At 34.4% G+C, this 25,607-nt stretch overlaps 3 protein-coding genes across 4 annotated transcripts in view; 2 read left to right on the plus strand and 1 right to left on the minus strand.

The window, feature by feature from the left end:
* The first annotated feature begins 7,083 nt into the window (after positions 1 to 7,083).
* LOC138325443 (monocarboxylate transporter 13-like) lies at positions 7,084 to 13,822 on the plus strand. Its single transcript, XM_069271121.1, has 7 exons — positions 7,084 to 7,184; positions 10,066 to 10,314; positions 10,847 to 10,990; positions 11,393 to 11,809; positions 12,076 to 12,345; positions 13,005 to 13,130; positions 13,486 to 13,822. The coding sequence occupies exons 2-7, from the start codon at positions 10,071 to 10,073 to the stop codon at positions 13,722 to 13,724; spliced, it is 1,440 nt and encodes a 479-aa protein (XP_069127222.1). The 5' UTR covers positions 7,084 to 7,184; positions 10,066 to 10,070; the 3' UTR covers positions 13,725 to 13,822.
* A 2,097-nt stretch (positions 13,823 to 15,919) lies between these two features.
* LOC138325444 (glycoprotein 3-alpha-L-fucosyltransferase A-like) lies at positions 15,920 to 20,364 on the plus strand. Its single transcript, XM_069271122.1, has 2 exons — positions 15,920 to 17,506; positions 19,945 to 20,364. The coding sequence occupies exons 1-2, from the start codon at positions 16,401 to 16,403 to the stop codon at positions 20,264 to 20,266; spliced, it is 1,428 nt and encodes a 475-aa protein (XP_069127223.1). The 5' UTR covers positions 15,920 to 16,400; the 3' UTR covers positions 20,267 to 20,364.
* A 383-nt stretch (positions 20,365 to 20,747) lies between these two features.
* The window catches only part of LOC138325442 (uncharacterized), a 47,384-nt gene continuing 42,524 nt past the window's right edge, over positions 20,748 to 25,607 (minus strand). For both annotated transcript variants that reach the window (XM_069271120.1, XM_069271118.1), the window contains one exon: positions 20,748 to 23,217. In XM_069271120.1, the coding sequence (XP_069127221.1) occupies positions 23,141 to 23,217 (77 nt within the window). In that variant the 3' untranslated portion in view covers positions 20,748 to 23,140. The remainder of the gene's footprint in view (positions 23,218 to 25,607) is intronic.

The following is a 25,607-nucleotide window of genomic DNA, read 5'->3' on the forward strand; positions in this document are numbered from 1 at the left end:
TACGTTCGGTACTGAAAACACCAAAAGGTTCTGATTTGGACCACCATAAATTCATCCGCACGGCTCCAAATTGCGCGTGACATACTCAATCTATCGAGAAATAAAGTTGAGTAGCCTTTGGTTGAAATCAACGGGGGTTATACTATCAATTCACTACTGACTGTAAATATTTGTTTAACGTATTATTAAATTGATTTTTTCAAAGTTACTCCAACAATATATAACTCACTGTCGGACTATATAAAAGCTTCCGCACGGCAGAGCCATGCCGTTTGAATTACTTTCCGCCAAATAATCATCAAGCCATTGTTATCAAGTTCAAGTCTGATACAGACTCGTTTAATCTACCAAATTCACCAGTAATATCCTTTTCCATCAAAACGAGTTACACCTATCATTACACTACGCATAAAGACGTCACGTGTTTTACACAACAACCACGTCACATACGGTACGCTTTCCAAGCAGCAATCACAACATAGCATGTCGTCACTCGATTATTCATGACGTTGAAAAAGGATGACGCGGCACTGAGAAATAAGTAGTTCGGTCAAAGTTCACCATGTCAGCCAATCAGAATGCGTACAGAGTGTATACCGCGTGTGGTATAAACACATTGCTAATCAACAGCTGCATCCTGTATTTGATATTATGGGAGTTTAATAAAACCGCCTATTGTGGTAGAAAGTGATTTACATATGTTTTATTTGTGGGCTCAAACAAATATATCAAAGGTGGTTAACGTTACCATATTCTTGAAATGTTGAATAAATCTTCATATCCGCGTATGAAAGAGTATTTCTCTCTCATACCTCGACGTTTCATTGCAATTTTACTACTATGATTTTCCGCCATATTGAAATGAATTCGAAAAAAACACAACTGCAAGTGTTAATTCTCTATACATAAAAAATGCATGAAAATTGCATGATATGTTCAATGTAAATTCTGTTGTTTGTATCTTTAAAAGTAAATACAGTGTAGTTTCTTTTTTATAACTTGTACCTAGAAAATATAAATTTTGTTGAATCACGTCACGAGGCTTTATTGCATGGGTAGTCATGCAATGCAGCCTCAGGCGACATGAGTGTATTGCCATAGACCAGCCAGTATTACACGTGTAGGTATGAGAGGTAGCCTCAGGCGACATAAAGTGTATTACCCTAGACCAGCCAGTATAACACGAGTAGGTATGAGAGAAATATTTTTATCACATTGAAACCACAGGGATCTGAGAATAAGTTACAGATTACATAATCATGGACCCACCAGAGTGCCTTAAGAGCATTTTTAGACGATTTAGAGCTCTAGATAAAAACCCCCATAAAAATCATACTCTACATGGTACTATATACGATACTTTATACAATGTACATATTATATCAGCCACAAAGCCAGTATGCATTTTTAATTAGATAGCTTCAAGATGTTTGTCATAATGGGGCTTATATCGTCTTAATGACGGCACTTTGTAAAGATATTGGGATGATTTCGAAAGGAAAATTATCGCTCTTTCCAACGGTGGTATCGGTTTTTATGACGATATAAATGTACTAGAAATGTGGTTTATAGCCGTTAACGTTAGACGGGTTGACATGCGACGTATCAGACATATGACGTATCAGATATATGACGTATCAGATATATATATTTCATACTCAAATTAGTAAAATACCATATTACATAGCTAAAAGATCAGGGTTTTTTTTCAAAGAAGAAATAAATGAAAAGTTTCATTTATGACGACATTTTTTCCTAATCTACGGTTTTTTATGGACGCATTTTTAATTTCTAAAAACATCTATTTTTTATTTTGTGAAGTTTGGAACGTTTCACGTGCCGTACACAAGTCATGATGTGACATATTTGAAACATTTAGGGCAAAATATGAGGACATTTTGATTGAAACTGATCTGACATCATAAGGAAGAACGAAAATATATGTCTGACAACTTTCAGATTCTGCATCAACAACACCATCCGTAAGTCTAACATTATTAGTTTCTTCACAAAAGTCGATCGATCTGTATGACTCCTTTCGCCAACACCCCATTTCCTCTATTTCCCCTCAACCTCCGTAAACCAACCCCAGAAACAGTGACAGTATAAACGTTTGATCAATTGAAGAAATCGATTTAGAGGTAAGACACGTCGGGTGGGATGAAGTTTGTATTTGTCTCGTTTCTATGTGATTAATACTGGTCTATCGAGGGCAATTACAACATTTAAACTAGTAGTGCACTTCATCCAGTCAGGTGTGACCACTAAAACCCATATACAAAATGTAAAGGTTATGGACAGTGGCATTTGACACATGTACCTGTACTTTTTACCTACGGGTATTCATATACCTTGTCTCACCTATAGTTAAAGTTGTTTTTCAGTCTTATTTCGTTGCTTTCATTTATTATCAAGACTTAGTGTAATATTTATATCTAGAAGTATAAGTTGAGTTATTTCTCTATATTTCAATAGTGTAATTGAATTTTCTATTGTTTACAATGTATTACAAAGTACTTTGATAAAATTTAATGATTTAATGAAATAAGCATCCATCTTCACAAAATAAACAATCTTAAAATCTTTTAAAACAAATGAGTCTAATTTTCATTTTTGTGATATCTAAACTATACTTTAAATATATTTTGATAAATGTATATGTTTATTTTTGGTTTATTCGTTATATTGTCATTCTGTGTGATATAGATATATAGAAGATCTATATTAAAATCAAGCAGAAGTTGAACATGTATTAAATGATAAATATTAACTTAACTAGTGGCATGTAGATTTAAATTATTTTAACTGTCATATATTATTCATGTTGTCAAGATACATTTTAAATCATATTCTGTTTTAGTGTTTACACGTGCACATATGATAACATATTTTATCATAAATAGATTAATTAATTGTTAATTTTATTTTCAACAGATAAATTAAGAATATACGCTTCATATTATCATTACATATATATTTAGGCACTGAGTAGAATTTTGCTTGATTAGATGTATAATAAAGACAATGTGTGGATCATCAGTTAATTATAGGATTTGTTTAAGTTATTAATATGCAATCAAATTTTTGAACAGAAATATTGTTCAAGTTTACAAGAGAAATAATTGACCAAACTTTTTTTATATTTCTTATTATTTTTTTTATATTTATCAAATATGTAATAAATCAACGTTTTAAAGACTAAAATTAAATGAATGATGTTGTATTAAACATTTTCTGTAAATGTATTGATTAAAGCAAAGTTATTGAAATCAGACTGATAACAAAGCTTTATGAACAAAATGAAAAGTTTGAACATTTTCCTTTTTCATTCATTTATTTAATTAGATTTCTTTTTGTTAAATTACGCTAGATAATTATTCATTTCATAGATTTTAGAGTCTGCAATTTAAAAAATTGTAGGTAGCTTCTTAGAACTAATTCTCAACACTCTCTCTGGTTTTGTCCTGAGCATTTAGATTCCAGACATCCAAAGGTGAGAATCACAGGTATTCTTGGGTACTGCTCATTACCTCTATTGGGTTTTTGCTGTAAGTCACCTATCTGGATGTAGGGCACTACTAAGGACCTTTACCTATACATGTAGTTTAAATGTAGGGCACTACTAAGGACCTTTACCTATTTAAACGAGTAGTGACTGTACCCGTCCAATACAGCCACGCTGGCGGAGTAATTTTTGGTATAGGGGAGACAACTCGAACTATCAGTTGCATCTGTTTACAAACTGCCTTCTGCATTTGTTTGTAACAATATCGAGAGACGGAAAATGCAACAAAATTCGATGATGTGAAATTCATTGATTGAAATGAAAAAAACAACAACTTTGGTTAAAACTTCAGATAACATGAAATTTCACGGTGGGGTATAATGACGACGACCTTTCCATACTTGCAAATTAATTGCATAACTACTGTGTTTGTCCAGTTTTGTGGTAATAATAGAAATTTCATGGAAGTGGGGATAGGGTATAATCGCTAACCAATACGACTCGAAAGGTCAGGATAAACGTTCCAAACCAAATACGGCGGATCCTTGTATGATGCAGACATTGAAAAACTATATCAGTCTGGACAACTTGGGAACGTAAACCCGATATCTGTTGTAAACACACTATGGTATAACAACATCCTACACTTTGATATGACGGGTGGGGCTATGGAATATGGAGCTATGTATTGGGGTGTTGTTGTTCTGTAACACAACACTGACATGCTTTGGGTTTATACTGCCGTGTCTTACGTATAAGATCGGGAAATGATTTGATGGTTACTGTTGACTGTATGCATTTGTTATATGCGAATAATTCAAACTTTATCACAAGAATAAGATCCAAAACACGGGGACATTTTATAAGCGTGACATTCTTATTCACTCACGCATTTTATTTCGACGTGTATTTACACACAAAAAGACAAATCACGCAACCATGGTTTTACCATTTCAAGAATAAGCCATCAAAGTACTATGGATGGAATTTACACTTCTCATTTTGTAGTGACCGATTATACTCGAGGCTAATTTTATACAAACGGTGCTTGAATAATTGAGTACCGGATAATGCAGGCAAAAGCGTGGACAGCAATGGCCATGGTTATAGAGAAACCACTGTTTGTAAAATGGAACAAACGTTTTCTCCAATTGCCACTTCATTCAGACAAGATTCATCAAATCTGGGAAAAAACAGGATCTTATAGATTATCATTGTCCAGAAATACATCGAGAGTAAAGACTTTCACAGGGAAACTGCTGACACCATGATGGCATCCTACAGGCCTACAAAATAAAAACAGTACCAGTGCTATCTCAAACGGTGGGAGAGGTTCTGCACTCATCGGAATTTGGATCCATTTTAATCTAATTTGCACACAGTCCTAATGTTTTAACACATCTGTTTGAAGAGTGGCGGTATTTGGCGATTGACACTGGCAAGATGGCCCTAATGGAGCTTTGGGTCAACCCACATTGGTTAAGCGACTCACGAGAGGTGTTTATAGTCCAGTAAATAGAGATACACCCTCAAATGGGATGTGAAGACACAAGAGGTGTTTGTAATCTAGTGAACAGAGATACATTCTCAAATGGGATGGGAAGACACTAGAGGTGTTTATAATCCAGTGAACAGAGATACACCCTCAAATGGGATGTGAAGACACGAGAGGTGTTTATAATCTAGTAAACAGAGATACACCCTCAAATGGGATGTGAAGACACGAGAGGCGTTTATAATCCAGTGAACAGAGATACACCCTCAAATTGGATGTGAAGACACAAGAGGTGTTTATAATCCAGTGAACAGAGATACACCCTCAAATTGGATGTGAAGACACGAGAGGTGTTTATAATCCAGTGAACAGAGATACACCCTCAAATGGGATGTGAAGACACGAGAGGTGTTTATAATCCAGTGAACAGAGATACACCCTCAAATGGGATGTGAAGACACGAGAGGCGTTTATAATCCAGTGAACAGATATACGAGCACTATGTAAAGATGGATTAAATCCGTTATGTAACCAAGTGGTATCAATATAGACAAACCCCACAGCGCCAGGTAGACATTTGCTTCAGTTGCAGAGGCACAGGATGTTTCAATATCACATGTAAACGCAATATGGTGATTTGTAAAAACTTTCCTACTGTTTTATAACAGAAAGGATAGTTTGGGTTTTATTAGTTAAACGTCATATTAACAGCGCCAGGGTCATGTAAGGACGTGTCAGATTTGTTTGTGGAGAAAAACCAAAGAACCCGGAGAAAAGCCTTCCACCATCTGTCAGTACCTGACAACTTCCCAACATGTGATTCGAACTCGTGACCGAGAGGTGGAGGGCTTGTGGTGATATGTCGAGACATCTTAACTACTTGGCCACCGCGGCCCCTTGATCGGATAGTATTGTCTCGCAATCGCGGGGGCTGTAATCATTATTAGTGACATCGTAATTTTTGTTTTGAGATTTGTTGTTATGTTTTTTTTTCTGGCGCAACTCTCGAGTGATTTCACAGTGCCCTTGACATCTGATGAATTAAAATTGATAAATTAAACAAGACTTACCTGAAAGGTGAAGTTTGATTCAAAATTATACTTCATCATTGTCGGGAAACGGAGAAATTGCATGCCCACACTGAATGACTAAATGTTAGATAAAGAGAATTTCGTTTTCAGATTGGCACTTGGTTTTTTCCACTTCCATAGGGATCAACCAACTAAATAAAAAAAGACCTTCGAAAGGGCCCCTGTGTATACAAGATTGAGCCCAGGATAGAATTTTAACCCGGCCACTGATTGGCTGGCTAATTATGAATTTCAAAAGTAAAAATGTTTTCTGACAGGTAATTATTCCTAGATAACCGTGATATCAATTTGGAAATTCATATTGAGATTTAGGTTCAAAATATCAATTTTGATAATGAATAGGTAAAAACATTAGAATTTCCGGATTTTTTTAGTGCATAATGCGCCTGATTTCAATAAAGCTACCGTGGTTGGAGTTTGAGCAGAAGGACCCAAACTTTTTTTCTATCTAGTGTTATATGAGAACCTAGACTAGTTTAACACTGTGGTCTATGTAAAATCATTTAGTTGGTTGCTCTCTTCCATAAACATGTGATTATTCTTCGATAATTTTATGTTAATTATTGAGGTCCAGGTAGCTAGCGCTACCTCATGCGATTCCTGCGTTCCCGACAGTGATGGAGTAAGATTCCAATGAAACTTCAACTTCCAGGTAAGTCTCTTTTAGTTTATCAATCAGTAATAATTGTATATGGTTAAATACTAGTACATATACATCGAATTGCTCGGTAAAATTGTATGAACACAACGTTGATAAATTTATGCATTGAGGAAAAATGCATATTTTTCGTATTCTTTCTCCAAATAGATAATTTGAGGACAAAGAATGCGGGAACATCGAAATATAATATTGTAGTTTATAAATTTATCTGCATAATCATTGGTCCGGTAAACAACTTCATGTGACAAGTTTGTGTTTGACGATCCGTGAACAATTTTAGCGCGTTTTAGATATTGTATTTCAAATGGGTTAAAAGTAAACTTACCGTATTGCGTAGAATAGTTAATCATCATTGCGAAGAAAACGATGAATAACCTTTCCTAGATTTCTACCTGATCATCAAGGTTATACTAAATAACATTGATTCCAAAGGTACGTATTGGGGTATTATATTACCTAATTCTCAATGTGAATTGATCGCAATATTAGCATCATTGAATCGAAGGGATCGTAATTAAGAGAGATGTGGACATTTATGAAAATACTAGGCTTAATGTATCCGAGATAGCAGGTTTGTCGCCTGCCTGATGTGGACGAAATAAAAATGTTTCCTAGATTTTTACTTGATCATCAAGGTTATACTCAATTATGTTGATTCAAATCTCAATGTGAATTAATTGCGATATCAGTATATTTAAGGGATCGTAATTTAGAGACGTGTGGACATTTATAAAATACGGCTCATTGTATGCGGTTAGCAATTGGTAGACTGCCTGATGTGGACGACATAAATAAACTAATCATTATTCGTATTTATTTCTATATATTAAATTAATGTAAAAAAATGAAAAGGATAAACCAAAGTCTGAGAATTATGACGCCACACTGATTGGCTAGCGAAGGTAAAACATTTAGTTTATAACTCTCAGCAAAGTGTTAAACATGGCGAACTGTATGGAACGCCATAGCTCTCTCGTATAATTCAAATATACTATATGAATTTGTGTTTTCGTAATATAATATGGTTTTATCATTATATGATTTGATCTTATCAATATATGGTATCATTTTATCTATATTTGATTTGATATGATCAATATATGATTTGTTTTTATTATTGTTTTATTTTCATTTGTCATAGTAATATTTTCTTGTATCATTATATCAATCGATTTCACCATTATTTGATTTGGTGACATATTTATATGATTTACATCTACCATTGTTTTATTTGGTGTTATCATTGTATTATTTTCATTTATCGTTATATTATTTGATTTCATCTTTATTTGATTTGATTTTACCATTGTATGATTCTACTTTACATTATTCCCAAACATCATTATTTTATTCCATAGATACTTTATATGGTTATACTTTTCCATTATATGGTTATACTTTTCCATTGTATGGTTATACTTTTTCATTTATGGTTATACTTTTCCATGATATGATGATACTTTTCCTTTATATGGTTATACTTTTTCATTGTATGGTTATACTTTTCCATTGTATGGTGATACTTTTCCATTATATGGTTATACTTTTCCATTATATGGTTGTTCTTTTCCATTGTATGGTTATACTTTTCCATTATATGGTTGTACTTTTCCATTGTATGGTTATACTTTTCCATTATTAAGGTTATACTTCAAATAAAGATGAAATCAAATCAAATAAAGATGAAATCAAATAATATAAACAATAAAATTAAATTAAATTAAAGATAAATCAATTGATACTTATGGCAACCACGCCGCATTACTTCAACGGTTATTTCATAAACATGGTTTCTCCGAAATTTGGTCGTTTTATCTGGCCAATCGAGTCACTCACCTCGATTATATATTGACATATTTTAATTTATATTACTTATTAATTATGTGTACCTGGTACTGGAGTGATATGAAAATATGTGTTTGTGAAACCATCTTTGAAAATTTATCTTTGAAAAAATACGCTCTGATTTTCCTCTATTTTCATTGCCTAATACATGGTCACGTAAGGTTCAATATATAGCATATTGACTCGGTGTTTCAATTTTCAGAAACATCGATCGCACGAGTCAATATTCTTTTGCGAAATTAATTACCCAAGCGTTGCATTCTTCAGGGTGGTGTTCTTTGACCAATGCTTTTCTTGTAATTAATATGCAGATAAGGTTTAGTTTTTGACAAATGACATATCTAATATAGAAAATAAGGACCTTTGTTTCGGTTCATATGGTGTTATATCGCCCTTTTAGAATTCAGAATAATAACCTCGATCGATATAACACTATAAAGACCTCAACCAATGTCCATAATTGATATGCAATGTATATTTGATACTCTCCGATTGTCAATTATTTTCAGTCGCTAATGACGTTCAATATACAGATCAACTTACTGTTTCCATTCTTAGAAACACCGAGTCAATATGCCTCTGTAAACGCAAATGTTGCGTTCTTTAGGGTGGCGTGTTATGGTCAACGCTTTTCTTGTAAATAACATGCACATTTAGACGACAATGGTTTTGACATTTGCAAAAGAAAAGACATATCTTATATAAAAATAAGGACCTTTGTTTCAGTTCATATGGTGTTTATCGCTCTAGAAGAATTTAAAATAACGCCCTTGTTATTATATATACTACCAGGACGGTATAACACCAAATGGACTGAAACAAAGGCCCAATTCAAATTTAACTTTGGGAGTTTGAATTCCGATTGGTCAAAATTTAGATATTGTCTAATTGCGGTGAAACTGGTAAAAAAGTTTTATGGGATGCCGAATGCATTGGTACAAAGGAAGGGCGTTTGGATGACTTTTGTAATTGTAACTCATTACAACCATCACGTATTATTCTTATTCTTATATGTTATTGTTGTTGTTGTTCACCATTGTAACGAAATAGAGGTTGTCAAGTGGTCGAATTTAGATATACCCTGTTATCAAGGAAAATTGGTGCATAGTGGTTTTAAGGGATAGCGAATGTAATAGTACGACTTCAGGGGTGTTTGAGGGGCTTATGTAATGTTAACTCATTACAAGTATTACTTGTTATTAATTTTCTTATTCCCGCCAAGAAGGTTTCTAGGAATATAGGATCCGCTACTATGGTAAAAAGGAGGCCTCTGATTGGTCAAAATTTGGATATGTTGCTACAGAGGATGAAAATTAGTACATAGGGGTTATATGTATCACTGAACAGTGAACAGAAGGATATGATTGTGGTTGGTGTTTTGTAGATATCTGTTATGGTTCCAGTAATTGTTATTTATATGCTATTTATTTCACTAATGTCAATATGATACATTTGCTTTGTCCATAAGGTAAGATGAGAAAGCTGTCTTCAGGCGAGAAAACTTATACCCACGTGCACTCCGCCCATAGTACACACGCACCTGACGGTGGATGGGGCTGGATGGTCACATTTTCATCCTTTGTGATCAGTTTATTTGTCGACGGATTAAGTTTTACCTTCGGGATTTTCTTTCCGGAATTCCTCACTTATTTTGGAGAGAGCAAAGGGAAGACTCAGCTTCTGCATTCTTTGCTATGGGGCACATTTTTCAGTCTCGGTAAGTTAAAACGTAGCTGTTTAAATGTTAGCATTATCTACAATAACTTGATATACATGTATGATACTGCATGAAAAAGGTCAATTAAGTCGCATGTTGCATTAGGATACTGCGCGAACTGATGTTTATGCAGACATTTTTATTTGTTATTTTAGTCCAAACTGTTTTTAAAGGCTTCTATTTGACACAAATTATTAAAATAAGAATATACACCTGCAGAACACAAATATGATAAATGAAATATTACACCTGCATCAGCCATCTTGTATTATTCAATAAATTCAACGCGTTGTCAATTGATATTTTCTCAGACCATAGTAAAAAGCCATGACACTCATAGTATGCATGATATGTAATTTTCAAGGGAAACCTGTTGACAGCATAAGACATATTAGATTATTTCTGATTAACACAAACGTCTTAATTGGTATTTACTTCATCTATAAAATGACATATATCAAAATGAAAATACAAAACCTTGCACTAATCGTGAATTATTGTGATTATTCCAATGTGGGGTATTTTGTTTAAGGTCCTGTTGTCAGCATATTGGTGAACAAATATGGAAGCCGGTTGGTGTCCTCGGCGGGGTCAGTCATCCTGAGTGTTGGGATATTTCTGTCTTCATTTTCATCAAATCTGGAGATGATGATATTCTTCTACAGTATTGTTGGAGGTATTGGCAAAGTGTAGCTGATTTCAGATAGTAAAGACAACTTAAATATCTCATTTGAAATTCAAAAACGATATTTATTGGCAATTAAAAACTGTTAGATTAAAAATTAAATAATAATTAATTTTCAGCCTTGTTTATTTATTGGAAAAAAGGAATAGTAAATGTTGTCAAACATAAAAAGTGAGATGGAAAGGTTTGCTAGTATCCACCTAATACATTTATACGATAAATAAAATCTTCAATCTGTTTGAGAATTTTTATACATTCTAAACATTTGATTAATAGCACATTATTGAATTTGTTTAATATTTCTTGTAAACATAGTTACATGTACTCGTGTAGCATACTCTCTATCATGAAAGCCATTACATTAATTATTTAACTTCATAATTTGATTTCAAGGAATCGGCTTCGGTATGCTGTATTTGCCATCAATAGTGATCATTGGTGTCTATTTTGAGAGGAAGCGAGCATTAGCTACAGGGATCGCCGTTTGCGGGGCTGGCGTAGGAGGCTTTGTATTCGCTCCTCTCAGCGAATTCCTTCTAGAAGAGTACAGTTGGCGAGGAACGTTATGGATTATTTCAGCTATATTTCTCAATGGTGTAGTTGTCTCCACCACCTTCAGGCCTCTCAAATATCAAAGCCAGACGAGGGGAAATAACAAAATTAATTCTTCATCCCATAAGATCACTTCAAAGAATTCAAATTTAAGCCGCCGTAGATTATGCTTGTCCTGTCATGACATGTTTGATTTTGCTCTTCTCAAAAGTCCAACAATGCTCTTGTACGGAGCATCCTGTTTCCTTGTTATGTTTGGTAAGTATATTTTAATCAATTTTATTTTACAAGAAAACAATCATTGATATTTCAATGTATATCAAATTGTTATCAAATATAAACTAAATGCATTTCAAGACATAAAAATATATATTCGATACTACTGTAGAAACCTTTGGTAAAAAACCAGTGGCTATTGATATCCAACTGTTAAACGTCCTACCAGATACAATTCACATATCGTTTGTCATAAAAGAAATATATAATGTAGATGTCTGTTGGGGTTCAACCTTGTTTCTTTTCAGGGCTTTTCATTCCAACAAATTTCTTGCCTGCCCATGCTAGTGACGTCAATCTCTCAGCCAGTGAGGGAGCCCGTTTTATATTAATTATGGGCGTGTCTAACACCGTTTCACGAGTTGTGATTGGCTATATCACGGACAAACCATGGGCCAATAGTTTGATTATAAACAGCATTCTCCTTATCATCGGTGGTGGAGCCACGTGCTGTGTTCCACTTTATACAACGTCAGCAAATCTTATCATCTACTCTGTCCTTTTTGGGGCGGTTATCGGTAAGAATATCGAAAATAATATAACCTATCTGTAACTGTTGAATAAACAAAATGTGTGTTAGAATCTTAACAAATAAATGCATTTTCATGGGCAGCAATCCTTTTTGTTTTATAATGTGTGTATTTACTTTTTAAATATTACGAGAATGATACAAAACTATTTAACATGAACTATTACAGGCTGGTGATGTCTAATACCATATGATTCATGTTCGTTTAAACGTCACTAATAAATATTCTTGTTTCTGCACTTTAAAGCTTGAAGCTGAACGTTTTATTGGGAAACATTAACATCATTATCTTATAATTGTTAAACTTTTTGTGGTTTCACCAAATGAAATGGATGTGTATAACTAGAAAGATTTCGATTGATTTACTCATAAGACAACTCGTACACTATTAACATTTTTGTGTACTTCTTGTGACCAATTATCCGATGAAGGTGATATGCAGCGTATTACATCGTACTAGTCATCGAAACTATAAACATGAAAGATTCACTGACTATGTAACGAAGTAACAAATATCTTTATATATTCCAAGATATTTGCAGATAATTGTAATTAGTTTTTCTTAGCTTTGTTTGTTTATTGATATAAGCAAAGTTAATTGTAATATGTGGTTGGAGGAATGTGTTTTTATATTAATATATTTTCCAGCCACTTTTATTTGTCTGAGAAGCATCCTGATGACGGAACTGCTCGGCGTACACAGACTTAACAGTTCTTTTGGATTGGCGAGTCTGAGCATGGGGCTATCGACCTACTTTGGATCGCCAATAGCAGGTAATATCTAATATATAGTATTACATACCACTTTTGATGGGATAATTGCACGTACCATGCGATACCTGATAACGTTTGCGCTGGACTGTGGTTTATATAGGTGATGGAATGAAGCTAAATGTAAAAGATGATATTCCGCGCTAACGTCATTTCAGCGGGAATATTGGAAAATTACATTCCATCATCACATGAGATACTAGTCCCAAATTAACGTTATGGGGTATCACGTGGTACATTAATTAGTCTCATTTAAATATGTTATGTATTCGGTCATTAGATATGTAGGAAATTTTGACCAAAAGAAATTGAAAAAACCCAATTCGTATAACTTAAACGTTGATTTTTATTATTTCAGGAGCTTTATCGGACATCAGTGGGAATTACAACATGGCGTTTTACTTTGCTGGAATTACTTTAGCTCTTGGTGGTACAATTTGTCTTCCTCTCAGACGCATTTCTGAGTGGGAGAAAAGTCGAAGCTTTGACTTAAGCACTTCACTCTCACTCTCGTGTAATGAGGAAACAATAAGAGAAAGCAAAAGTGGGTCATCGTCAATCTATATAATATCAGAAAGCTGCAGAACTGCAGTTTGAAATACGTTGTCACAATGTTGATGTTAAAATAAGTAAATACATACATTTTTTGTAATTCCGTTATGTCTGTTTCACATAAAAAATATTTTATTCAATTCTTTACATTGTGATTGTATGGATATTTCGTTAACTTCGGGAACGTCGTTTTCACCAGTAAAGTTTATATATTAGCATATAATAAAAAGGCATGTTGGAAAGAATATAACATAAAGTGTCATGTCAAAATGTTAGAAACAATTCTATCACTTTGTTCTGGACATATGAACACTATCATTGTGAGGCAACAGATAAAAAATAAGTTTTTCGACGTGAAATTGTCTCAATTAATATGTTATATTCATTTACATATTGTATTACAAAACAATGGCATTATGGAATGATGTTAGAGAATACGTTGCTGTCATAAGATAAACCTCGATGGAAAGACATTTGATAAACAAACTTCAACTTTCAATTAACTTGCACCTGTTGAATACAAAAGAAGTTTATAATGGATAATAATTAATTTTTCTTTGTTTTCATACCAAATCTGGCTTTCTGATTGGCCAATATTTTTTTTGCATACCATTATGAAAAAAAATCCGAGAATGGCGCGAAACCCCGACGTTATAGTGACGTCACAATAGAGACATTGACGTTTCGTATTGATTCGGAAAAAAGAATCCCTTGAAAAACCACTATAATTTTACATTTAAACATACTTCATTTTCTCAAAAAGAGTATAAGATTAATTATAAGTATTGATGTCACTATTTTTTTTATTTTATCGGGTTATGAAAAAAAATGTTTGCAAACTTTTGTGAGAATCCACTACGCGGATTCACACAGTTTGCAAACAAATTTTTTTTCATACCCCGATAAAATTAAAAAATAGTGACATCAATGCTTAAATGAAAAAAGTATTTACAGTGAGAGTGACTTATTGACCGAATGCTTGTAGTAACCCTACACACTATATACCACTAGCCATCCAAATCTTATCGAGTTCTAAAATTACGTGGGGATTTTTTCTAGTGCTCTCGTTAGACAGTTGATCGGTGGTTTTAATGTATGAACTGTGGCATTTCCCCCACTTTCTAAATACAGCACGTAACTAACACACGCTATATGAACTTAATAGTATAATGAGAAATGTCACGAAATCTACTTCTAATACACATGGAATTCAATTGTTCATTTCTATATTAAAGAAGAAGAAAAGAGAGAAATTAACATGTGTGTAATTTGTAACACACTCCATTTTTACTGCTAGGTCCACGAATATACACTGATATTCCCCGGCGTTAGTAAACACCACAACTAAGTATTTTTTATAATTAGTAACCTATAGTTATGTAAATAACTTTTTAACTTATTTTTGTAATCCGGTTAAAATTTAGAATGAACCCTAGCGGAAAAAACACGAACCAAAGATGCAAAGTTCTAGCCTTAAACAAGTAATCAAATACCACTTAATAGCACAACATCGAACAATCAAGTAGGAAAAGTAGTGGAAAAACTATAAAACGAATTGTATAGTCTGTCTAAATACGACGGTATGTTACGAAAAAATCAGGCATATACCTTCAATATGTTGTCTTTATATCACTGAATAGGAAGAATTTAAATCCAACCGGGGTATACATTCAAGAGAGGGCAAATCGATTCCCTGATACACTTTAACACCCCATACACATGTAAATAGGGGGCAGACTCGGCCAGTATATATGTTCGGTGAACATGCAGATACGTTTTAACCTTAAAAGCGGCCTTCAAATCTACTGCTTTTGTAGAAATAGTCAATGGTCTCTCCTAGCATGTGTATCAAAATATATTAACTAACTTCAATAAAGTGTAATTTGATGTTAACAATTGCCTCGATTTGTCACTAAAGGGTTATCCGTGCTTTCTTTAAATTTATGTAAATACAAACAGTCCACCTTTTATTAGTAGCCCTGAATTCCGATGTCAAAATCTAGTATCATGGTACATGTATTATGAAATAATATCCATTTACTCGATATTCTATACCTCGTATTAAGACTACACATTTGTCGTCCAGCACGCAATATAAATATTATGGAGAGCAGGGTATCTATATAGAGATAGTTTTTTAAATTAGAAGTAAATGGGAACTCTTTTTGCATAATCATTAACGATAAAATATATGTGTACATTTTAAGCTTAGTTGAACACGTTTTTCTATTTTATCGACCTCAATTTATACACAATTTTTATTTGTCTTTTCAAATTGGCGTTTGTCATTTAGATGTTTAACGAAATCAATCCCTAATGCTGTAGTTAAATCCTGCTCGCTGAGGAAGTTTGTTTGTGGGTGAGAATGTCTGTGTGTGTGTATGTGTGTGTAGTTATTGAAGCTACCTTCCTTGTTAAGGGGTACGTGTAAAAAAGTTTTACCTGTATAAAGCTTTTAAGTGTATACGGGTGTTTTAGTGCGAAGATGATCGTGGCGTTAATACCAGCTGGGAAGTCAAGTGTAACGTTATTACCTGTACTTTTTTAGCGTGTTAGACATCTTGAATGACACCACAGATATTCTCGCTGGTTTCTCTATGGACTTTACAGCGTAATCGGGATATTACATCAAGTATAGTTAACTTATAGGTATGTACTTTCATATCTAGTTAGTATTTAAAGCTATAGTTCACAACATTCAGTGTTCATCGAGTGTGTGCCATGGGCTTTCTTAGAAGATTGTTCGGGTTTCGAAACACTAAATGGCGACAACATTTTTTTATCTTAGCTGTAGCAGTGGTAGTTCTCCTAACATGCATCATTAATCTTATGCCGCAGTTGCTCTTATCACCTACGACAGCTAAACCCGATTTTTACAAGAAATTTCGATTCATGCAAACTCAACTTGATTTCAAATTTACAAATGTTTTTCGTTCAAAGGATCTGAACGAAACAAGTTTTTGTCTGGACTACATCAATCCAAGGACTAAAACAGATTTTTCTACAAATTTTGACAGTATGACAAATCAAAATCAACCTATCATGTATTTTCGACCGGAAGTAAACATAACCACAGAAGAAAAGAAGCGGATCCTACGGCTCCTTCCGGATAATTTTCTTCACTCAAATACTCCATCTGATCGAGTTTATGAACAATTAGAGCATGTGCCTAAAGGTTATACAGATAATTCGAGCATAAAAGTAGTTTATATTTGGTATTTAGAACAATGGAAAAACGTCTCAACGGGCTTGGAATTCTTCAAACATTGCAAGGTTAACCGCTGCAGTTTGACTCACGATAGGGCAGCCGAAGCAACTGCTGATGCCGTAGTGTTTTCAAATTCTGGACATTTACCAAGCTCGCCTCCATTTAACAAATCCTCATCTAAGCAAATTGCAATAATAAACATTAACGAAAGCCCTGATAGATCCTGGTCAATGGAAAAGTATAAAAATTACTTCAATTGGACAAATACGTTTCGTGTCGATTCAATCATTTATGATCCTTATTTCAAAATTGGACGAGAATGTTGGGTACCTCCGAGTGTTCCTAATCCTGGTCGAAATTACGCGGAAGGTCGGACAAAGAAGGTAGCTTGGATGGTTTCTAACTGTTTCCTTGTTAAGAGTGGTCGTATGGATTATGCCAGAGAATTAGGTAAACACATTCAAGTGGACATTTATGGACAGTGTGGTACATTATCCTGTCCAGCGTCGAAACATCGAGAGTGCGTGGAAATGACTAGAAGAGATTATAAATTTTACCTGTCATTCGAGAATCACAAATGTCATGACTATATTACGGAGAAAGTGAAGAATGCATATGAGTAAGTTTTCATATCTATTTTCATATTGAGTTTTTCATTGTGATTTATGCTATTCAACATGCACTAATATTAGACATTTCCACCAACTGAGCGATTGTGAGAATAATCTGTGTATGTGAACTTTGACGAGGGTCGTCTCAAAACATTATTTGTTAGCTCAGTCGGTCAGACACGTGACACGTGGGTCGCTAGTTCGACGCACGTCTTGTCGAGATGAAATATATTTTTTTATATTATTCACAATAAAAATGAATATAAAACAGAAAACCCATTCATTTAATTAAAGATGCTCCATCGCCAACAGAGCATAAACGATACCCATCATTTGAACAATAATCGGTGTTAAATCATGTATATATATGTCTAATTGACACAAAATTATATGATTATAGAAATAATTTATTTTGCTTTTTTCATGCTCTATAAGCACTTAAATTTATTCCTTATTAAACACATAGTGCCAAGGATTTTTTTTCGGGACGCAATTAATTATTTCTAATATATTTTGTTTTCTTGAATTAGAATTATCTTTTCAATGGTAGTAATAATGTAAACTAAGTACCGGTGTAAATGTGTGTTTATATTCTGATAGCACACATATATAAAACTTTATATCAAGCGATTTACTTTTGAGACGATCTCCTGCAGAGTTCACATTCACAGCTAATTCTCACGTTCGCTCAGTTGGTGGAATTGTCTAAATATATTGATTAAATACAGACTACATGTACCGTCAACATAAACCAAATAAATACACTCACCAATCATATGGTGCAATCAGATGAATTATTGAGTGATACTTTAAATGTTGAGTGATCCTCAAAATTCATAGCCAGAATATTCAAAGTTAACTCATGACGTAAATATAACGAATGTAGGTCATAGCTACGATATGACAAAGTCATTAAGGTGAATACAATGTACATATATAAATACATATAACACGACATGCATGTATATGTGTGTACCTACATTATACACGGAGTTACATGACAAAAACGAAAGAAATTATCAGGTGTTTTTCTCAAAATTGTCAAACTTAACATAACATCAAATGAGTTTGTGAAAATAAAAAGATATTTATTAGATAAAACATATCGTCGAAAACATACGATTCACCGCTGTGCCGTTAGTTACAAAACGATAGAGCTATGACGCTTGGGTTTCCTACGATGGCTTAATCGCTGGTAGTAAGAGAGAAATGTTTGAATAAATGTTAAAATATCCATAAGAATAGTATTCAGATCGCATTACATAGAAAACTTTTGCACGATTTTGTTAATATCACGCACTGTGTTTTACGTTGTCGCAAAGCCACGTACACGCGAAGCGGCATTGAAGGGTGTAGTATATACATTAAAGACACCCCCTTCACGCAAGACTGCACACCCAACATTCTTACTAAAACAGACATTAAACCTCTACAAAATAGATATATCTTAAACTCGAATTATCATTTTGAGTGATAGCATTGTCAATACCGCAAGCATAGTGGAAAATAGTGAAACCGGGTCAGCATTCATACTAACGTTGTTATATTATAAATTCGAATAATCATTTTGACTTAGGTATGGTGGGAAATTGCAGAGTAAAATAGTTCAACCTATTGTCATAAACGCATACATATGTGACAGACTCTCTGCTTAATATAACATACGATCTACTATAATACATCATACTGCTGAACCCAAGTCAGATCTAGTCTACAGGGTATAAGATCCATTAAAACCACCAACCTATCCTAAAACATCGTGGTTACCTTTCGGAGTTAGAATCTTATCCAATAGTTAGACACATCTAGTGACATCGCCGTAATGTGTACTTATCTAGAGGAGGTTTTTAGGTCGTTTATGCTTAAATTGTTATGCACAAAGTCATGACTGTTTTGTATATTATTACACTACATAGTCTCTTATGTAGTACTTATAATAGCGTATCCAATGGTGAATCTTTCGAAACTTGCAGTACTACTGATAAAAATAGTTTTGTAATTCAAATAAATGATGAACGATCGGTGTGGTTTGCTTACATCTTTTTCATAAATAAGCAAATAAGATTCACAAAGGCAGTTGTTGAAGGAATAGTTAACACATTACGTGTATTGCCATATCTGTAGTAATGACTTATCAGTATTCAATTTGGAAACAATGTTTTGTTAACACAAACAAATACTACCATATTTTTATTATTAAAGTTTCTGTATATGATACCTAATTAGGGTTCACGACTTACTGTATTTCTGTGTGGCAGATTCATATAGGGAAATAAAAGTCTCCTATTATCTAACAAGAATATGAACAAGGCACATACTGTATGTTTGGATTACATTAAACCTTATAACTGTTTAAAGAAATAAAAATAGCAAGCTTCTTTACATGATTTCGGTTTGATTTAACAATATGCAAATGATTAATTGTGCTACATCTGTCTTGTTGCAGTGCCGAGTTAATACCAATAGTGTTGGGAGCCAGAAGAGAGGACTACGCTCAGGTTCTACCCAAACACTCCTACATCCATGTGGAGGATTTCCAGTCTCCTGAAGAATTAGGACAATACCTAAACCTTTTGGACAAAAACGATGACCTATATAATGAATATTTTAAATGGAAACAGACAGGAGATAAAATAATGAACGCTTTAAATTGGTGCAGGGTCTGTACACTTTTACATGAGACGTCACTTCCGGTTATGTGGTATGAGGATGTAGAACGTTGGTGGAAACCAGAAGGAGTTTGTAATGATGATAAGAATTGGAAATGAAATAAAGTTAGTTCATTATAAATATTTAGACTGTATGCACTGTATACGAGATCAGGCGTCTTTATCAAATAGAGAACAATAATAAACATGTAACAATGTCTGGATCCTTATTGTTTTGAAACAAATCAATTTGATTTTATTGACTGCTGTGATGATAAAAATCATAACATTTAACGACGCTAGATATTTTAGTTATTTCTAGACAACCATACCAAATTGTTTCTCTCTCTCTCTCTAATATATATTGTGTGTAGCGTGTGTGAAGGGCAAGGTTCGTGTTTAGGGAGACTGTGGTATGCCACCGAAAACACCTAGCAATACATCCCATCTGGTCACAAAATACTGACTACGGACGAACCAGTCGTCTTACTCCCTGTATGCTGAACACTTAGCAGGAGCTTAAACTACCACTTTTATAGACAAGTTGACACTAGCTGCACAGTGCACTGTCATTTGTAGCTACATGCAATACAGGGTACGAACGTCGGAGAACTAATTTTATATAGACCGTTAAGAACATCACGATAAAACATTGCTTCAATTACATGCATGATAACCAACATTAAATCGCAATGCATCATGTTCAAATTCCAGGTTGAAAATTACGTGACTCATTGTAGGCGGAATGTTGTGCAATAACAGAACAGGATATCGACATATTGTGATTTCACCACTTAGACAGATAGTCTGCATAGTTTGCTAGGTCACACAGCAACACGTACAATGTCAACAATTTTTGACTGTTTGAATGCTGCTTATCCATATGAAAAATGGTTATAAGATAATATCTTAAAGTCAACGACGGTGGTATTACACCATATGGATCTCAATGAAGGTCTATCATTGATAACAAATCGTGAACAAATATAGAAAGCGTCGGATGGACAGAAGTTGAGCAGTCATCGCGCCTTGACAATTTTTTCTTCTAGTATTTTTGCCAAATATTGACATGATGTTAAAATCAGCATACAGCAGAATGAGTTCCAAGACATAACAGTTCGTTGTTAGATTGATCATGGGGTTATCTTTCTTATTTCCAATATACTTTTGTACACATTTTGTTGATACGTCATGTGAACGAGTTCGCTTAATACTACACCTTGTTTTACTAACTGGCGATTATCAAAATTCAAATTATGGTCTGAATTTTGCACCACGTCGAATATCTTAAATTTGAACCACTTTTTATGTAAACCGCCAATGGCACTGGGCATGTGACCTTCCTATTTAACGACGTTACCAGGAATGCTAGCATTTGCCTGGATGGCGATTCAGCTGGCTATATGAGCAGAAAACATCTTTATTCGGCCAATGAATTCTAAAATGTTTGCTTTGGTGACTATTTTAAAAGGTGGTATTGGAACTATTGCATGCTGTGTATGGGGACACAACGAAGGAGTGTCAAAATATGTCTTAACAGTTGTCATGTTATACTGGTTACATAATGAAATATCGAAAAATGAAACAACTATACATCAGTTAAATATCATTATATATACTTTATTATAATTCAACATTTTTGCTCTTCAATATGCTTAATAAAATTGGTTTTCGACATTTTATAAGAACTTGTTGATTGAAGTGTTCTTTTTCATCTTGCATTTAAATTCATTTGACATATTCATTTCATAACATTGAATAAGGAATAAGATTGAATGTTAATGAATCAGCAATATCTTGATATTGTGTCGCTGAAAAGCGATGAGCACGTAAAAACTACGTCATATCCTTTGAAATGTATTTATCGCAAAGACAATCAGATTAAATCAGATAGAGAATAAAGACCAAATATACCAAACTGTATGAAATAAAAATAAAATATCATTTTTAGATCATATAAATATTACTGTACAACAGTACATAATATAAACCAAACAAGGAATACATGGGATTCTTCAAGGGTGATCGGGTGGTGTAGTGGTTAAGCCGCTCGCCTTTCACCTAGCCGGCCGGGATCGATCCCCGGCACGGACGTGAAAAGGTTAGGGGTCACCTGCCCGATCACGAGGGTTTTCTCCGGGCACTCCGGTTTCCTCCCACACTAAGACCCCTTACGCGCTTACATCCGGGCCATCGAAAGTGATTTGCATAAGTTGTATAACTTGTTTCGTAATCGATGTAAAAGAAAAGTTTATATTTTAATACATGGGATTCTTCTCGAATTGTTAGTGGACCCATTACAACCATTCGTGTATACGTACGTTCATATAGGTATGATACAAGTGTTTTGTAAAAGTTAAATAGGATGGAATGTGGGGATACGAGTTGAGTAATAAGGTCATAAATATTGTTTTGTTGCGGAAGATAGTGCTTCAAAATGAGGCATTGTGGTTTAGTCTATGTGGTTTGCATAGGGTCGGGTATAGTAAAATAATACAAAGTATATGGTGGAGAAATAGTATTTTGAAGTTAATAAAACATAAGTCATACCGATAGGTATATACAGACATAACATGTTCCCATGTTCTAGCTTTAAATGTTGATAGATATGGGAAATCCTTGCAAACAAGTTCAATCAGTCTTTAATACATTGTACATGGCATGTAAAATCATCTTCTTTTAAGGGTTTAGGCTTAACTATATAAACAAATTGTTTTTTGCTTCAATTGGCCTATGAATAACAATTGCATTATGTCATTGATATCGCTATATACCTGGTTGGTTATTCCGTTACATATACTAAGCTTATAATATACACATTTATCTATCTAAGAAATTAATGAATTACTTGTACCTGATTTGTACAAAGTAATGAATATATTTATATGAAGCATGCTCATATATATAATATAGTTATTATTACGATAAACTGTGGGTCATATCCGAAACATGCGGTTTAGTTGCCCTCTTTTCCTCTTGTACATATCAGTCGTTCTAAATCTTGGGTGCCGTGCTTTCGTAGATTTCCTGTGGGTTGCTCCTTCCCATGTCGATTGCTTCGTAATGTCCATCTGTAACAATAATTTTTATTTATAAATTTAAGAAAAAGATCGGTAATATCGTTCAAAAGAATAAAATTAAAATATAAAAGAATAAGCTCAAAAACACATTTTTTGTAAATTTTATTGTGGCGATATGTCGAATGCAATAGAATCCACCTATTTTGATTAATTTTTGTTATGCTTAATCATATTACTACTGCAACTTGGACTGAATAACTTTAAGCTATGCATACATTATATATTTTGTTCGGGAGACAACCTGTTTTCACATGGTTCAAAATTGAGGTCTTAAGTCTGCATTGTATTTATTTAGTATAATTTATCAAATTGGTGTCCAAAGTTTTCTCCTTCTAAAACCCGATTTAGGAACTCATCTTATTTAACTGACACCATTGTGTGAAAGATCCATTTTTACTTACTAATATATGTGTCTTATTTACAATATTTTCACTAAGACCTGGCGAATCGACCACCAGTCTGAAAGTTGATGTAAATGCCGATTTTGGGCGATTAATATTTTTTCCGGATATATTATCCGGCAGACGTCTCCTATTTTTTACACGCCTTGAAAATTGCGCTGGAAAATCTGACGGGATAATTTTGGACATCAGCACAGTGATTTCTATCACCACTATCGTTAACAACTACTGCGTAACTCAACAAATCAAGATAGGAGACATTGGTATTCGGTAAGAAATGCATATATTTGATGATACTGATTAAATAAACGTGAATTTGAACTGTTTCAAAGTGTTGGGTGGTCAACATAACCGAAATGAACAATATGAGTCAAAATGTAGACGGTACTGTTAAAAAGACCTCTCCTAGGTCGATGCAGACAAAAGGCGAACTGACGGCCAAGAACAAAAAAAATATGATGTCCGAAACGTCCGATGCCCAAATAAATGATGAAAGGTCGTCTCTTGAACGTCATGATCAACGTGTCAGAACTTTTACACAAACAGGAGAGACTATAGTCTTGATCAATTAAACAACCATTATCAAGTTTTAAAGAGACTTTCTGATTATATTAGTGAAATAGTTTCGGACAATGTTTCAGTAAAAGTAATCATCAAAAAGTACACGTCATGTATGCAAAACTATGAACTCTTTCTCCAAATGCATGAACATAATTTACAAAGAGAGACAGATAGTGACCAAAGGGACCTCTATACCGGATCGTTTATTGCCCGCGATGAGTTTCTCCGAGACTTCAAAGCTAAGACGGAGGAGTATTTCGTTAAAGTATCTGTCAGCAAAAGTCAGCATGAACAGAATAATGAGGATGATGAAGGTTCTCGTACTGGTAGTAGCAGGTCAACATCATCGAGCAAAATATCAGCAAAAAGACTCATCAGCCAGAATGCTGGCATTGCAGAAAAAACGTGAGATAGAAATAGCCAAGCTGTCCTTAAAACTTCAGGAGAAAGAACTTTAATTAAATACAGATTTAGCTGTAGCAAATTCAAAGAGTAAAATGCTCAGTGACTTAGAAAAAACCGACACTAGTGAATGTAGGGCACAGACATTTGTTCCCCAAACTTACTACGCCAAACCCAGCGTTCCTACCCCCGAACGTTATGTCGCGAGTGATAATAGACCATTCTTGTTCAACTCTATTAGAACCAGTGCGCCTTCGTCCGAACAGAACACGACAAATCCTAGCGTACCATTCTTGTCGAGCCCTATTAGAACCAGTGCGCCTTTGCTCGGACAGAACACGACTAATTATGACGTACCATTCTTGTCAAGCTCAATTAGAACCAGTGCGCCTTCGTTCGGACAAAACACAACAAATCCTAACCGCGCTCTCTTTTCGAACTCTGTCGGACCAGTCGCACCTACTACCGAACGGAATGATACTATTCACGTTGAAACACCTATTACAGATAACGCAACGCTTGTTAATTCAACAAAAGATGCTATAAACTCTGTTGTTCAACATCTGAGGAAAACGATGCCAGAAATTAAAAAGTTCACCGGTGATCCACTCGAATATAGGAGGTTCCTTAGACAGTTTCAGGCAAATATTATCGCGAACACTGATCATGATGATGAGCGGATGAATTATTTAGAACAATTAACTTCTGGGGAAGCATACAAAGTGGTTTCATGATTCGGACATCTGAGTGGAGATCGCGCTTATAACGCAGCTATGAGACAGTTAGAGGAGAAATATGGCGACAATGAGGTCACAGCGACTGCGTTCATTAAACGAGCTCTTGATTGGCCTACGATACGTGCTGGTGACTCCAAATCGCTGGACGAGTTCGCATTATTTCTTGTTGAATGCGACAACGCAGCGGAAAGCATGAATTCTGGGAATGATCTGGGATACGCCGAGAACATTAAACGACTTATGTGTAAATCACCTTTCCACATGCATGACAAGTGGCGCA

Source organism: Argopecten irradians, chromosome 6 (assembly GCF_041381155.1).
Source record: "Argopecten irradians isolate NY chromosome 6, Ai_NY, whole genome shotgun sequence".
NCBI lineage: Eukaryota > Metazoa > Mollusca > Bivalvia > Pectinida > Pectinidae > Argopecten > Argopecten irradians.

Excerpts from the sequence above, each read along its gene's own strand:
- LOC138325443 (XM_069271121.1), top strand. The coding sequence starts at position 10,071 with ATGAGAAAGCTGTCTTCAGGCGAGAAAACTTATACCCACGTGCACTCC. Across the intron at positions 10,315-10,846 it reads GGGCACATTTTTCAGTCTCG|GTCCTGTTGTCAGCATATTG; the intron begins GTAAGTTAAAAC and ends ATTTTGTTTAAG. Across the intron at positions 12,346-13,004 it reads CCTTTTTGGGGCGGTTATCG|CCACTTTTATTTGTCTGAGA; the intron begins GTAAGAATATCG and ends TATATTTTCCAG.
- LOC138325444 (XM_069271122.1), top strand. The coding sequence starts at position 16,401 with ATGGGCTTTCTTAGAAGATTGTTCGGGTTTCGAAACACTAAATGGCGA. Across the intron at positions 17,507-19,944 it reads AAAGTGAAGAATGCATATGA|TGCCGAGTTAATACCAATAG; the intron begins GTAAGTTTTCAT and ends GTCTTGTTGCAG.